The sequence below is a fragment of the Taeniopygia guttata genome, chromosome 13, assembly GCF_048771995.1.
Source record: "Taeniopygia guttata chromosome 13, bTaeGut7.mat, whole genome shotgun sequence".
NCBI classification, from domain to species: Eukaryota; Metazoa; Chordata; class Aves; order Passeriformes; family Estrildidae; genus Taeniopygia; species Taeniopygia guttata.
Genome location: NC_133038.1, coordinates 14,089,342 through 14,106,560, shown reverse-complemented (window position 1 = coordinate 14,106,560; position 17,219 = coordinate 14,089,342). Strand labels below are relative to the sequence as shown.

Here is a 17,219-nt window from a genome sequence, read left to right as displayed (position 1 = left end):
ACGCAGGCTGTCAGTTCTTCAGCCCACTGATTTATGGAATCAGGCCACAGTCCAGGAGATTGAAAGAGGCAGGTTTGTTAGCTAGAAAAGAGAGCCTTATAGAGAATAAAAATAATACACTTTACAAGAAGTTTTCATAGAAAACAGATGAACTTCCTGCAGTCCCCTGGTTTTGCCTGGCTGCAGGCTAAAAGTTGAGCATAAAGACAAAGCAGAGATTAAATATTTAAAGTAGTCCTTGTAGAACACAACAGTGTTATGAAAGATCTCTTGAAAACCTGATTTACTTTTACACATGATTTGAAATGCACAATAAAATACCAGACAAACACAACTTGAATGGTGGATTAAGTGTGGTTTTATTTGACCACACAACTCCACTTTTTCAAGCCCTTTTTGTTCTGCTTTGCGTGTGTCTTCCTTTCAGATCTTACTGATTTTTGCCATGCTAAGCCATTTTGTCACACTTTTACCACAGCTCTGCTGTGCCTCACTGTCACACCAAAGTGACAGCTTAAGTCTTCCTCCTTCTGGCTCTGAAATACCCTGCACTTTGTCTCTTCTCTGTCCGAGTTCCCTGATCATTTGCCTGGGTTGAAGGTCTATCTTTAAAGAACTAATATTTTGTTCCTGGCAAAATAAAGGGAAGGTGAAGGAGGGGTCAGAGTGTGGATCAGTGTTAAACAAATTGTGAAGATCACAAAGAATTTTAATCTGACTTGAAAAAGAGACTTGTATCCAGCAGCACATTTTTGTTTGCGATCATCTGAATGGACAATTGTGGCTACTTTGAGAATTTGGTGTAGACTGCATGACTGGTATAAATTGAATTAGTCTCGTGACAAGGACATAGTCCCCTTTTTTTCTTATCTGCCTGATGGAAAACAGAAGAAAGCCCTGTGTGACACGTCTTGACCCGCAATGTCAATGTGGGCTTTTGTGACAGGCTCTGATTTCTGCCCTCTCATTTGATAAAACCAATTTGGTAGAGGCTAGAAAGGAGCTGCTGAACACTAAATGTACTTACAGAAAAGGGTGTCTGGGGGTGAGTACAGAGGGCTGCCAGCCCCTCCTAATCATCATTACAGAGCCAGAATTTCTTTCTGAAAATGGGGCAGAGCCTTTGGGGACACTTTCACCCCAAACAATGCACTGTGCAGCTCTCTGCAGGATCACCTTTATTTGTCCTTTTGTCACCACTGAGCCTTCCCCTTCCTCCATTTGCTTATTTCTTATATTTTTCTTTCCCACTCCTCTGCCTTCCTTTCTTCTTCTTCTATTCCTGTCTTGCCCACCCTTTGTCCTTTAAACCAGACTGAAACCTCTCCCCCTTCTCTGTGCTGATGGGTCACCCACAGGAAAATCAAGGTAAATGCTGGTTTTCCTCAGCATAAAAACATCCCAGCTTTGTGGTTTCACGTCCATTTCCCACCCATTCCTGGTGCTCTCCTTCCTACCTCCACTGCACTGCTAGAGGGCTGTGAATCTGGAACTATTTATAGTTGATCAAGGGGAAAAGCACCCAAATGCAGGCTGGGTAACAGGAAAATGTTACCTGCACTCACAATGCAGATCAAAACATTTTTAAACATGCTTTAACTACTAGAAGGACTTTTTGAGTTGCTGTTGGTTATTTAGTTTTTTGGGTTTTGGTTTTTAAAGAAGGTTAAAAATTCAGTTTTCCCATTGATACATAGTGCAGTGGGATTTTAATGCAGTAGATTAATATCTTTTCAGTATAAATCTAAAAGGCTCACAAGAGAATGATTGTCATATTTTTCCTGTATATTAACACCAAATAAGAAGCTGTAATCTGAGCAGGGGTAGCCAAGTATTTTTGCAGTATGTAAACAGAAGCATGCTGAGAAAATTCCATTCACACTGCAGGGCTGTGATTCCAAGGCATGAGATTTGGCTGCAGGTACTCTGACAGTGAACCGTGGCATTGTGGCAGCATCACGATCACATCTGAGTGATGTTTGCTCGAAGTTCTGTCATTTGTATCCGGAATTCTGGTGGTTTTGGTTCGAGAGTCATTTCAGCTCATTCCACAGACCTCTAGAGAAGAGAAATAAGATTGAAAACACTGTGTGGTGTAACAAATCCAGCAGCATCTACTTTTCCAAGCACGTGGAGGTTCCATTAGCTGATGCAGATTTGAGAAATGTGTTCTCTTTGTTAACACAATGTATTTTTTTTTCTGTTTTCTTATTCAGAGACCTGAGTGAAAACCAGATAAAAGGAATCCCTAGAAAGGCCTTTCGAGGAATCATTGATGTGAAGAACTTGTAAGTGACGATTTCATTAATATTTGTGCTGAAAACCTTTCCCCTCGCGTTACATGTGGCTGTTACACTCAGTTTGGGTACCTTGTGTTCAGCTCTGTGCAGCACCAAAGGGACCCTGCATGTTTTTGTCAGGGGACTCCCAGGCTGCTTTGGTCCCCATACCTATGAACACACCTGGAGGGGTTTTGTGCTGAGGAAAAAGAACATACTCAAAGGCTTCACCCCTTCCTGCAGGACTGTCCTAGAGCAAGATGTGCATAGGAAAAATTACTGGTAGGGTTTGGGGATGGAATTGAAATGTTTTGCTTACTTTAAGTTTTCTGTCCCACCACTTCTGTCAGAAATAAGTATGACAAACTCTGGCACTCAGGCACGGTGGTTGAGCGCAAATATCAGAAAATAATCAAAAAAATATTGGGAGTAGTTAACTGCACAGGCTTTGATGGCTTGTATTTAAAAATTAAAATAATTTATAATAGCCTTTTAAGAGCGAAAACAGGGCTGTGGTTTTTGTGCTAATGAAGCCAGACTGCCCTAGCCTTTTGCTGTAAGGTAGCCTGAAATATGTGTAAAGACTTTGAGCTCTGTATTTCCAGAGCTGCAGGAGGCTCTCACACGTTATGTAACAGAAATCCATTTTCGTGCACACCCACACTCTAACCCACCCTTGGCTTTGCTGGAGTCAGCACGGGGTGAATGAACAAAGGAAAAACAGCCCCTGTCTCAGCAGGCTCGGGATTTCCTGGGACAACCTGCAGCCGCTCTCAGAAGCATTGCAGAGCCATTAGCCATTAGCACTGTGTCACCACACCAGTAGCTGAAAAATGATCCCCACTGTGTTAAATATTGGAAGCACTGCATAAACGGTGTGGATTTCTTAAAATTGACTGGAAGAAACAGCTAAAGGAGATCTGAAAAGAAGCCCTCTTCTACAAAGTCTTGCAGCATAGCTGTGTTCTGTTTCCAGATCTTGCCCCAGTGAAATGCTCTCAGGCACATAATGTGATTCCTGGGACATCCTGAGAAGGGCCAGGAGCTGGACTCGAGGATTCTGATGGATCCCCCTTTTATCATGTTATCATGAGTTTTACTTGCATTATGTGATCTGTAGGAACAATAGATGTATTTTGTTTCAGAAAGTCAAACTTTCCCAGCTGTAATTCACTGTTAGTTGTCTGACTTCATTTCAAATAACAGTTTGCATTCAGGGTTTAGGTCACCTCTGACAAGCTGTGACAACCAGAGCAGGTGTTTTGATTTATGCAGAAGGATCCAGGGTTTCTCCTTTCCATGAGCTGATACCAAGGGATGATTGGCTGGAGTGGTTACAGAACTCCATCAATGCTGGGATTTCAAGCTTTAACAAAAACTTGTAACTGTCAAGTTAGGCATTTTCGATTGTTTTGCTGTAAAAGACAGCAAAACAATCAGAAGTACTTCCCTTTAGCTACAGTTTCTGACTTCTGTGAGCACTGAAGTTATCACAGAGTCATAAAATAATTCTGGTCTGGAGTGGTCATCCAGTCCAGCCTCCAGCTCAGCAGGAGCACAAAGCTTGGTACTCTTAACAGATGGCTGTTGTGAGCCACAAGTACGGATTATTTAGATAAATAGCAGGAGAAGCAGACTTTTCAGTCACATCTAGACATTCTTTCTTGATAAGAAATGTACAAATCCTGTGCTCAGGGTGGTCCATGGAGCTGTTGCTTCCAGACACAGACGAGTGGATGGTGACTTGCTGAGGAAAACGTGGCACAATCTTGAGCCAACTCGCTGCTGGGAATACATTAAAATTTCTCCAGCAGTAACTGTAAGGGTGTAATGCAAGTTGAACCAAGTAAATAGTTAAAGCTCTTTAAGCAGTGAGCTCAAACATGCTGATTCCCATGTTCAGGCTGTGTTTGGCAGCCAGGGCTCTCCCTTCTGGGTCCCAGCAGTGACCATGGCAGCGAGCAGGGTGTTCACTGCCTGAGCAGGAGAATGAGCCTGTGCCTCGGGGTGCCACGGAGCTGTGCCAACACCTGCCTGGTGACAGTGACACGAAGGTGCTGATGGCACAGCAGCAGGGCTGGCTGTTTCTATGGTTATCACTTTGCAGGTTTATTGTACTTCTCGGTGTTCTTCCACTTTATAAAGCTTATTTGTGAGGAATCATGGAGGCTTTTGGGCACAAGAAATAAAGCTACAAATTGTCACATAATCCCCAGCCCTTTCCAATTTATATTTAGAATGTGTATAGGGAAAGGCTGACATGGAATGGTCTTTATTTTCATGGCTTGACCCTTAACACGGTCTCAAATTCTTCCAGGTCCTTCCAAAAGTGTCCCAACATCATAGCAAAAAAACAGCTCTGGAGATATCATAACAGGGACACAGCAAGTGCTAGACCAGATGAAAATCTCCAGATTAATGCTGTCTTTAACAGCAGCTTGGAAAGCTTCCCTCAGGACAAAATGCAGAGTTGATGTGATAGACTGAGCCAGGGCATGAATTCCTTCTGGACACCGGCTCTGAAGCACGCAGCCTGAGGGCTCAGTATAAATTACAGTGGGTGCCACTTGGAAACCCTGTGAGAATTACCCTGTCCCAGCAGAGCCATGGCAGTGACGGACACAAGAGTCACAGGTTGTGTCCAGCTGGAGCAGACTGGTGTAAAAAAATCTTCTTGTGAATGTGCTGCTGCATTATGAGGCAATGAGAGTCTTTGGTGATGTCCCCCAAGCACCAGGGCTGCAGAGCTGGCTTGATACAGGATTTTTTTTTTTTTAATATGTTAAAATGATGGGGAAGGGGAATGTTATGAGAAGCATTGATCCAAGATATTTTCCACTCTTTCTTCCTTTTTAAATGGTAAAAGCTTTTTATCTTTTATCATTCTTTTAGCAGAACAGTGAGCCCAGGAAAATGGGCTTGGATTAGGACTGTGCTAAAGTAGAGTTTTAAATGTCAGGGAGGCCAGTGCTTTTGCACAAGACAAAGCCAAAGCAGAGACTGGAGTTTTTCAAACTCCTAAGTGGGAGAAATTTCACTGTGTTAATTATTTTCATATGAGGTATCTTCTGCTGTTTGAGTACAAAAATCAAAGAATCTACACACAAATAAATTAGTGAGTCTATTTCTAACTGAAATGTAGAAATAATTATACAGTTTCTAGAAAGTTTCATGAGCACATAATGTCCATTACCAGTAGTAAATTTATTTGGGAATTTGGCAAAAACTGACACATTAAACTTATTGTAGAGCAGATGCATGAACTCTGCTCAGTGGCCCTAAGAGCCGAACAGGAGAGGGCAAGAGAGGGCCAGCCTGCAGAGCACACCTGTATTCAATTTCTGTTATTACTCAGAGAACAGGAAATGTTTCTTGCAGGAATCTAGCCCCAAGTAAGCACATTTATTTCAAGAATTAAAGTATATGGGTTTGAGTCTCATTGAGCTTTGGGCTAACTCAGCGCTGTCAGCCATGGCCTTCCATCATAAAAATATATAGAGCTGCTTCTTGGATTTCTGCACGTTTCCCCTGCTCCTATCACATCTTGGCATGCAGGGGAGAGTTTCTCTGCTGAGGCATTCCTGCAGTTGCTCAGCCCACCTCACTGAGGGCAGCCAGGGTCCCAGTTCAGGAATATGCAGAGCTTGATGTTAGGAAGAAATTCCTCCCTGTGAGGGTGGGCAGGGCTGGCACAGGCTGCCCAGAGCAGCTGTGGCTGTCCCTGGATCCCTGGAGGTGCTCCAGGACAGGCTGGACTGGGCTTGGAGCAGTCTGGGACAGTGGAAGGTGTCCCAGCTCATGGAAGGGGGTGCAACAAGTCAATCTTTATGATCCTTTCCAACCCAAACCATTCAATGAGTCTATAAACATCTCCCAGCCTAGGAATGGAAAACAGGAATCCATGAGCAGTGTGGATGCAGGGCAGAATGCCAGAGCAGCAGGGCAGAGGGGGAGGCACCCTGACCAAGCAGCCCCTCTGTGTGAACCCCACTCAGAGCCTCACAGAACACAGGCACTGCTTTTCTGACAGGGGTTGCTGCAATTTCTTGTTCTTCATTCACTGGGAGTCAGTTCCATACATATTCAGCTCCTGCCTTTTATCTCTCATAGGCTTTGGCTATAAGACTTCGTAGCACTGAGATTCAGAAAAAAAAAAAAAAAGTTAACAGGTTCATGTGTCATGCTAATACAGGCTCATTGCATTTCTGTCTGAATACTTCTCAGCCTCATCTGAGATAATAGCTCCTATCACTGGACCTGCAGAGGCTTTTCCTGAATGCTGGGGCCGCTTAGCAAATTGTGGGTAATATCCTCCTTGAGAGCCCTAAAGGTTCTTGTGGAGGAAGAAATGAAGCATTTAGATTTATGTTTTTTAAAATACAGAAATACATCAGCACATATGTAACATTTAACACTTCTGCAAGTCAGTACACATTTACTTTCCTAGTGGTTAAATTACCTCTGCAGTGTGGAAAATCAGAGCTCTGTGAGTACTGTAAAATATTGTTGTACCTATTAATTTCAGTTCCTTATTTGTTAAATGGCTTTTCCTGGAAGATGCTGTTACTTTTTCTGCATGCATCTACTATTAGCATCAATCCATGGGACTTTTACAAAAATTAAATGTCTCAATTGCACATTCAGGTTTTGGAAAAAGCTGAACTTGCTCTTTACGTTGAGAGGTATTATGCATTCACCTACACAAAATATTAAAATGTTCCTACATAATTTTTTTAACCATCACAGCCAGCTCTGCAGAGTATATTTGTAGCTTGTGCCATTCAGCCATAGGAAAAATTAAACATACCTGTCACGTTTAACTAATGAATAAACTAATGAATAAAGGAAATAATGGTTGATTTGTGTGTAGCCATTTCACTAGAAGAAAGCAAGTGATTGTAAGTTATTTGCCATACATAAATATGCAGTAGATCTTAATGAAATGTTACACTACAAAACATAACTCCTTTAGTCTGGGTTCTCCAGGGAAGCTATTATCCAGAGCCCTCTGAAATTCCTGGCTAGAGTTTCTTGACATTTGTGTACAGTATTCAGTGTTACTCTTGCTGTTTGCAGTAAAATAAAACTAAAGGAGGAAGATAAACAGTTGGCCAGATTTTCCATTCGTTTGGTGTAAAATCTGGAATAATCCTTCTGAAGGCAGTGGTTGGCCTGAAATAAAAGCAAAGAAATGCCTAAAGGATAATCGATTATCATGTGCTGGGTTATGTATTTGCTTTTGTATCTCCCAATGGACTGAACAATATGTGTCTATATTTGACGGTGTGCATTAAAAACTCAGTATATTTTAAATAGGAATACATGATAATTAAAGGAAAGGATACTTTTCTATTATGGAACAGATTTCAGGTTGTTTTGACAAAGAGCTGGCTAAACAGGTCAGAGGCACGGAAAGAGCTATTTTGAATACTCATTGGAGACAAGCCTTTTGCACTCTTTAGGGCACACAAAGATCACATTACTTTAACTGTATAAATTTGTAAATAATTTTCCTCCTCCTTGTCCACAAATTCACACTGCACTCAATGTATTCCAACAGTGTATTCCTTTCTGTCTCCTGTAATTGGTCTTCATTGTGATAGTGACCATAATGAATTCAAGAGAGATCTCTGTGGCCATCACATTTGCTTTCCTAGAAATGTCATTGTCATGCAGCATTATTATAACAATAAAATAACAAGTTACCAACTTACCACTTTCTATGGAGAAACACCACCTGCAGCGTCAGTTAATTTTATGAATACATTAGTTTGAGCTTTTGCCATCTGTTCTACCCCTTATAAGAAATGCGAGAAGCAAATATTTCACAATTAACTCATTAAAAGGATATGATTGATTGGAATGCACACGCATGTTCCCGCAGCACGGTTAAGGTGAGATGTGCAGAGCCCACCAAGCACTCAGAGTCGTAGCAGAGGACATTTTGTGAGACAAGTGCTTCCCTCTTGACATCCTCAGCCACACACACAGGGCCAGCACTGTCAAGTGACACTGAGGGGTGTCACTGGTTGTTCATTGTTCTCCTGAGAGGTGGCCCAGCCCTGCAGGGGCTGCCTTGTGCTTCTGCTCAGGGAGCTGCTGCTTTCCTGCCTGAGGTCGCTGGGTGTACAGTAACCCTTGGTCTGTTTTTCTATTCTATTCTGTTTGGAATCACTAACCTCTAAAATCTACCTGCCCTGATTTTTCTAAATGGCTTCCCTTGTTTGTCTTATAGTAAAAAAAAGGAAAAAAGCCACAAAGCTGAAATGGTGTGCAGGCTGGCTTTGGGCAGGCAGGGAGGTGTAGGGAGGAATTGTGGTTTTGTTTGTCCCAGCTGGAGGTGCTTTCCTGCTCGCTCTGTTTCCATCAGGAATGTCACAGCTGCTGCAGCCACAACCAAGGGAAAGCCATGTTAGGAACATGGAGATGAAAAGTTGAAATTTAATTCAGAAACTGCATTCTTTTAATGGTATACTCTTAATGACATACATGAGAGTTTTTTCTCTGCCTCCAGTGAATCAGCAGAGGCTTTTTCCTCTGTGCTGCACTGGAGAGATGATGTGTTCATCATCAGCATCTTCCTGATGGTCTGTGGGAGCACAGGATCCTAGGCACAGGGTCTGTGCCCTACCTGTGTCCTGTCCTTGTGTCCATTCCCTTGCAGAAGTGTTTCATGTAGGATAGCTGAGGGTGAGCAAAGGGTCTGCAATAAAAAGCTAATTCTGCATTTTTCTAGAGTATACTGCACAGAGGCAGTGTCTTCTGAGTAACTATGCTGAATGATGGTGCTCTCTGGCAGTTTATTGGAATTCCCATAAAATACTGTGGGGTTTAAGTGTTTTTACAGCCCTGAAACTTCTGTGCGTCTCTTTTGACATCATAAGGGAATAATCATTATTCAGAATTGCCTTCTTGAGAAGAAAGTTTCATAGGATTTTTGCAACGTGCACTGATGCTAAGAGATACCAGTTCAGCAGTGATCTTGCTAGTGAGTGAGCCAGTTTCAGTCTTGGTAGTGTATTTTTGTAAATGCTTGGCATTAGTGTTATTTCAGCCCTTCAGGGGTTGTTTTAGAAGGGCTTGAAGGGACAGGACAATGGGGAATGGCTTTTAATTGACAGAGAGCAGGTTTAGGTTGGATATTAGGAAGAGATTCTTCTCTGTGAGGTGGGCAGGCCCTGGCACAGGGTGCCCAGAGCAGCTGTGGCTGCCCCTGGATCCCTGGAAGTGTCCAAGGCCAGGCTGGACAGGGCTTGGAGCACCCTGGAACAGTGGAAGTTGTCCCTGTCCATGGCAGGGGGTGGAATGAGATAAGCTCTAGTTCCTTTCCACACAAAATGTGCTATGATTCTGTGATCCTGTGGTTCACATGGTCCTCTGGAGGGTTTGGTCCCAGCCTGCAGGATATTCCTGTGTTTTAGGACAGGAGCTGTTATTGAGAAAAGCTGCTGCTTGCATTATCCCCCAAGAGCTGCCTGGGATGGTCCCGTGTGCCTCAGGGAGCAAGGGAGCAGGAATGTTCAGACTAACACCCTGCAGAGTCTGCATCACACGTGATAAACACTGGTAACCCCAAAACCATTCCATGAAGTGTTTAAACCTGTGCCATATTTGGTAGTGTGATCACTCCCTACTTGTATTTTTTAAACACATTTGGGTTTATGTAATCCCCTTTCTCATGTCCCTTGCTAATAAATGAAACACCAGGTGGACAAACCAGCACAGCACAATCTGTTGAATGTGCTAAACTATGACTTGGACTTCATGTGAGATTGATTGCACAGATTGAAAATGCGACACTGAGCTATATTTTTTTTTATTTTTTAAATGAAAACATCTGCAATAAGTAGGGTGGATGTCTGCTCTGTTCTCTTGTCCACTTGCATTTCAGGAAGTGCTTGTTTTCATGGATGTCTGTAGTTGTGGGCTCAACTGGCCACAAGGGATCTGTCACTGACAACTTATTAAAAGCTGAGCCATCACTCCTGAGGAACAGATTTCCTCACTATAAAGGTTGCTTTCCCCTGAGTGAAATGTCAGATAAATAAAAAGCTGAAATATCTCTTAAGTGTGTTCTACTTATAAAATAGAAGTACATAAGCCAATAGCATTTAGCAGTGGAGGATATATGTTTGGTGGCATTTAATACTTTTTAAATTTTCTTTTTACTGAGCTAATCAGAGCTGACTACCACTATAATAAGGTTATTCATAATTTTGATTTACCCAATTTCTGTACCTTGGATATCTACTGCAGTATATATTGGTTTTAGTATTAATTTTTTGACAAACCACAGATTTATTTTTTTTTTAATATTTCTTGTAGAAGTAAGACAAACATCAATACCAATTGTTTTCTCATTTTCTGGACACGTATTTATTTCAAGCATTATTGAAAGCCTGCACTTTAATTGTTTATACGGAAAGTCCTAATGCCGATGACAAGAAAGATGAAATATCCCACACAGGCCTAAGTAATCTTTTCCATCTACTTCAAATTCTGTTCTGTTCTTCCCTATGCTTTGTGTCTTGCATAATTTATTGCCTTCCCCAGCCTGAGAGGGGAAGCCATCAGCAGTGAGCTCCATTAGTGGTCATCAGTGGGGCTTGAGGAGTGACACAGATGTGCCGTGTCCCATCAGGAACACGACACAGCTGGCACGAGGATGGGAATCCTTTGCACAGAAGACCGAAAAAGTCCAGTCTTTGTGAGTCAGAACCTCAGGCTTGATGGTCACTTTTACAATTTCTCTTTGATTAGGTAAAATCTGGGAGTCTGGAGATTTAAACTGTATATAACTCACATAAATGGGACATTGGTGGAATTTTTTAAACAAGATCACAAGCTCCAGGTCCAGAGTTTGATAAAAGAAAAGCACATCCCTAATCCTGAATGGGACCCATTATCTGGGGTTTGAAATCTGCTACAAAAAGTCAGGGTGACTGTTTCTATTTCCAGAGATTACTTATCTGCTTACTTATTTCACTGAGCTCTGCTCACTGCTTTCTGGGATCGTTATTCTTTTATCCTAATGAAGCACAGATACATTTTGATGCAGCACCCATGCTGCAGCACTGCCTTTGTATGAAGAGTAATGAATAGCAGATTTGGCTCTTTTCTGTTTTAATAGACTTACAAGAGTCTCTCTGACAGAAACAAACTCCAGAAAATACCTTGATTTAAAAACAGGCTATGTGGTATCCTTACTGTCCTTTTGATATAAAACTTGATTAAAATGGGATGTGACATCAGTTGAAAAAGTATGAAAATCAAATTTTCTTTATTACGTACGTGTTTAGGCTAACCTATGCCTACAGTTTATCTTTGTGTAATTTATGCTGTCTTTGTGCCATGCCTTAATTTTGAATACATTTGTTGAAGATTTCCTGTAGCATTCATCTATGATTGTCAAAAGGAAGTTTTATTCTAAAAAAGAGATAGTACTGGTTTTAATTATGAATCTAAATAGCTTCATAACCAGAGTGAACTCTGAATTTACATCATTTTTATGATAGCCACACCATTCCAGGTTTATTGATTTTGTCATTTGCTTCATTACATTTAATGCAAACCTTTTGTATGAAATTATTCTGGTGCTGTGCTGGCCACGGAGGGGTCAGCATGTGCAGTCTCTAGCCAAAACAGCACAGCAATATCATTTTAGTGCAGACTCCATGGAGAAAGGGGAGTTGTAAATACTGTCCACCAGCAGAACAAAGTTTGCCTTTTCCACTTGACCTTCCCAGCTGGACAAAGTTAAAAACACAGCTTGAGTTGTCTTTTTTTTCACTCTTCTTTTGCTCTCCCACTGTGCTTGGCTTCAGCTCTTTGGTCAGTGTGGCAGATGTCTGCTGCTGGAGAGGAGCAGGAGTTTGGGGGTGGCTTTGGGCAGAGCCTGCCGGGTCCCTGGCAGTGCCAGGCTGTGCTGGGAGCTGGCAGCACCAGTTCTGTGCCCATGGAGCTCTCCCAGAGGAGAAGGTCTGCAGGAGTGCTGATCTCCTGCTCACAAGCTGTTCTGAAGAGCCACTTGCACTTTGGCTTTCAAGGCAGAGACACTGGGTTTCTGGGCTCTCCAGTTGCTTTTCTATTTCACTAATTCTGATCCTTGGTTTTGTGAATAGGGAACAATGTGCCTGATTTGCTGTACTTTTTAAGGTGTGCCTGCCCATGGCAGGGGAGATGGAACTAGGTGATCTTTAAGGTAATTTCCAACCCAAGTCATTGTGTGATTGTATGAATAAAACTTCTTGAGTTCTTAATTAATACTACATCACTTTTTCTGGATAACACAATTATTATTTTTAATCTAACTTCGTTTTAAAAAGTGATGCAAACACTATGCAAAACAGGTAAGTAAATGGATCCTTGTTTTCCCAGAAGGCAATGACTTAGGCTCAAAAATTAATTTCAGTAATTGATTGGGGGACCAGATTTCCTGCACCACTCTTCCTTGACCACAAAATGAGATGGATGTCCCCCTGCTTTTAACCCAACTCTTACCTCAGCTGCAGCTTTTTTCTTGACCCAAGCCTTCAACTCAGCTGCAGTTTTCTGTGTGAGAGCAGAGCTGCCTATTTAAAACAAGCCTGTGCAGCTTCTTGCCACATTTAGAGCCCAGAAGGGAATGATTACATTTCTCATTCAGTGATTCAGTCTGTTCATGACTTTGCTATCCTGCAGTTGGGTGGCTCCATGAGATAAAGTGTAGAAAAACAAAGCCACCTGCAATTCAATTCAATACAAAATTGATATGCCTTGAAAGAAAAATATTAAACTGTAATGGTAGAACTGTAGTGTAGAGTTTTTTCATCAGAAATTGTTTTTATATGAACATATGCTCGCTGTGTTTGTACAGCAAGGGATGTTATGAAGTCCTTTTAAACAGCTCAATCACTGCATCACTTGAAAATTTCTTCAAAGGAAGCTCAGTTCATGTAAATCCTACATGGATATTAAGAAGATCCTATGGAGGATCTTAATTTTATTCAAAAAACCACCAGTGCTTTTGCATGGATCTGCAGTGTTTTCTTCCTCTATAAAATAAGGATCTAAATCTGAGCAAAGCACAGAGGGAATTCTCAGGCACTCAGATATCTGTTATGAGATTAATACAAATAAAGTTGATTATCTAGGTGCAAATCTGAGAATGGCTTTAGTACAATAGCTCTGAGGTAAGCAAGAATAAAACCCTTTTTGTTTAAGACCAGATGACACAGGGGGAGTGGAGACAGCAGCAGTGGAAAAGGCTGTGAGATGATGGTCTCATTTGTACAGCTGATTTCTGCTGCTGAATATCATTTCCCTCCACTCTTTTTTTTTCCTACCAAAGGCCTGTGGGATCTAATTTTGCTTTTGTTTACCCTTTGGTAGTCCCATAAATGTCAAAGAAACAAATGAGAGAATTCCATCTTCATGAGGAAGTAACCTCTGCTCCAGTCTTTTGTGGGTTTTTTTAACGCTCTTTTTGGAGTTATTTTTCCAACTCGTTGAGCAGCACAGTAGCACTGTGGTAATGTGCATACACAGCTTGTCCAAGGTGCTTTTTCACACTTAAGATTCTTCTTCCTTTCTCTTGTTTGACTAGGGAAAGCACGGATTTTGGAAATGTTTAGTTAAAGGAACAGCAGTGTTTCATGAATGAACAATCAATATTATTTCCCTATATAAATTCAGCATCAATATCCTGTCGATCACAAGTTGCTTATAAAGCAGTCATGATACCTTAATGCTAGACTACAGAGTGGTGCTTTTCAAAAAAATCCTCAGAAAACCCCGAACCCAAAACCAAACCTCCCAACCCTAGAACTTAACTAATTTAAAGAGATAATGGGCTGTATAAAACTGTGATGTGGTGCACAAGAAATCTTAATGGAAATTATTTACATTAAGATGCCCATAAGCAGTTCTTGCTGCATTTCCAGGAGCCCAGCATAAAGCATCCAGCCTGCCTCTCAGGGCAGCAGAACAGAGCTCTCTCATACACATTAAAAAATGGCATTTTGTAGCATGGGGTGGGAAATGGAGCTTTCTGGTGTGAAAATTAGCTTTAGAAATGAGATTGACTTTTTTTCCCTTTTTTTTTTTTTGTGACCCTGCAGTAGCCTTGTATGTGAGTTTCACCCTTCAACCTACTTTATTTGGTATTTAATTTATATGCTTAAACTCGGGTCATATGCAGCAACAGCTATTGATTAGATCCTGCTTTTAAACCCAGTCTTAGAGGGAAGATGACTGCTGCAAAGAGGTCAAGTGGTCTGCCTGAAATAATTCACTGAGTAAGAGGGACTCACAATTACCTGAACCATTTGAGCAGGGGGCTGTTGTTGGGGGTGGATTTTTAGTTTGGTTTTAGCTCTCTGCCTGCAGCTCTCCCTGCTTTTCAGAGATGTGATGCTCTCCCTTCCCAAGGAGGAGCAGCTGAAAACATAATTAAGGGTTAATGTTCAGGCAGGGAGGGGGAGCAGCCAGCCCTTCACAATAAGTTGGGCAATAAGCAGCACTCTCAGGACAGTGACTGAGAAGGATGAGAGAAATGTCCTGTGAAGCCAATTGTTCAGGTATCCTCTTTACCTACTTACAAAAAAAAAATTGTTGCTTTGATTGCAAAAAGGAAAAAAAATGGGGCAGGGCTTTTTTCTGGCCGTTTTATTTTAGTGCTGTCACATCTCAGTATGAATTAGGTTTTTGATGTTTGTTATAAAGGGTCAGGTGAGGTAATTGGTGGGATCTTGTGATCAAACTTGCTGCCTCATCCTACCTGGGAGTACAAGTTTTCTTGCACGTGGCATCCTTTTTGTCATGACAGCACTGGCAGAGGAAGCAGATGTCTCTTTATAAATGTATTTATGGACTAATGTCAGGAAAAAATACCTATAAAATATACACGACCTAGCAAGGAAATTTCAAATTCATCTGGATAAGTTAATTTTTAAGATTCTTTGATAGTGGATTCAAGTTTGTAAGGTTTGTAGAATCCTTATTCAGTGACTAGTGAGTAAATGTGAATTAACATTTCAGAATGTAAGCATTTATATTTAAGAAATCAAAATGTCTAGGATTACTTGAAGATTGTTTTAAATACTTGGCATTAGTGTTATTTCAGCCCTTCAGGGGATGTTTTAGAAGGGCATGAAATACCAGGACAATGGGAATGGCTTTAAACTGACAGAGAGCAGGTTTAGGTTGGATATTAGGAAGAGATTCTTCTCTGTGAGGGTGGGGAGGCCCTGGCACAGGATGCCCAGGGAAGGACCTAGTGATTTAATGATTTCAAAAGGAAATACTTTTCTTTAAAATATTTAAAAGGAAAATTTGCTGAGAAAATTATTGAAGTCTGTAACTTCTAGGCAATTCTGTACATTAACTTGCCTCTACAATATTTTTGATTGATACCAGAAGTGCAAAAATTATTTAATGATATTGACAACATGTCTAACAGTAAGCCATCTTCTATCCATATTTTTGTTTTTAAATTGGGCATGCAGTTATCTCAGGATGCTGTTTTTACCAGTTTCTGATTAAATAATGCTTTTACACATTCATTACAAGTCCTGCATTTATAGATACAGAAGTTTAAGTCACTCAAATCTCCTGCAAGATGGAATAAATCCCTTTGGAGGTGACCTGTCCTCCTGTTCTTGCAGTGTGTGTTGTTTTGGAGATTATGGTTGTCCCTTGGTACCTGGGTTTCTGCGCTGTGATGTTTCAGCTCCTGGGTCGAGTTCTTATTGCCCAGGAGTTTGTCTCTTCACAAGGAAAGCTGGAAGACCTCAGCACCTGCAGCCTGCTCTGCAGCTCTCCCAAAGAATTAAGCTTTTGTGAGGATATACCAGTAGGGATTTGATGACTTTTCCTTTCAAGCACTGCAGCCCAGTAAAACACCAGTGCTGTTCTACATCCTTTACCTATATCTTTGTAATGGTGCTTTGTGGCAATAATAATATCAGTAATTATCTCTTGTACTCTGTTCAGCCCTTTTGATATAAACTCTCCCTCCTCCATGTGGATGCTGGCAGTCTGGTCAGAGAGAAAGTCAGATAAACTTTCCCAGGCATTGTTCTGGGGCAGCAGTTTGATTTTATGAAGCTTTTCTTTATAATTTTTTTACCTTACTGCAGCATCTCCTGTTTTTTGTTTATTTTAAAAAAAGGAAAAGCCCATGCATTCAGATGTAAAAGCAGTTGGTTCTTCTGAGGGTATTTTTTCATTAAGGTCATCACTGGTTATCTATTAGATATGGGGTAAAACACATAAAACCAGATTACAGTCAACAAAACGTATCAATTTCTATCATGTCATTATTCTATGTTTTATATTAGTATTATACCTGTCCCAAGGCTAGAGAAGAATGTTTTAATTTGGAAATTATGTAGGTTAGTGGAACTGGAAGAGATTAATTAATTTCCAGAAATTTTGAAAAACTTCATGGTATTACTGACAGCTCTGGGGAGGAGGAATAAATATCTTAAAGGGTGAGGGAGTCAAGTGCTACAGTCATCCCATAAATGCCAAAAATAGATGGATGCCATTTGTTTTTATGAATTAAAAGAAGCAGTCCTATGGTTGCATGTAGGTGGAAAGAAACTCCCTGGTGAACATGCACAAGAGCTGTCACATATGCTCCGTGCCATGATTCTGAAGGATGCGTGGCAGTGCCACATTGATTTGGTAAAACATTGTTTGGGAAGTTGAAGATCTGCTAACAAAAACTGAATGTAATCATCCAAACATATTGGGTGCTTATGGTTCATATGGGTGTTCAAATAGAACATTTGCTCCAAAGTGCTTGTAAACAAAAACCTGCAGGATGGATTGCTGTCCTTACCCCGGGTGACAAACATTCCACAGATGATATGAATTTGGCTGCCTTGAAAACAGTAAAGCAAAATGGCTTTTTTTGTCAACTGTGATCCAGTTTGCTGTTAATTCCAGAGCACTTTA

General features: G+C 41.1%; 1 protein-coding gene across 4 annotated transcripts in view; it reads left to right on the top strand.

Moving 5' to 3' along the window:
• Positions 1-17,219, top strand: part of SLIT3 (slit guidance ligand 3) — a 473,826-nt gene that overhangs the window by 232,670 nt on the left and 223,937 nt on the right. For all 4 annotated transcript variants that reach the window (XM_030284150.4, XM_030284149.4, XM_002189997.7 and 1 more), the window contains one exon: positions 2,217-2,288. In XM_030284150.4, the coding sequence (XP_030140010.4) occupies positions 2,217-2,288 (72 nt within the window). The remainder of the gene's footprint in view (positions 1-2,216; positions 2,289-17,219) is intronic.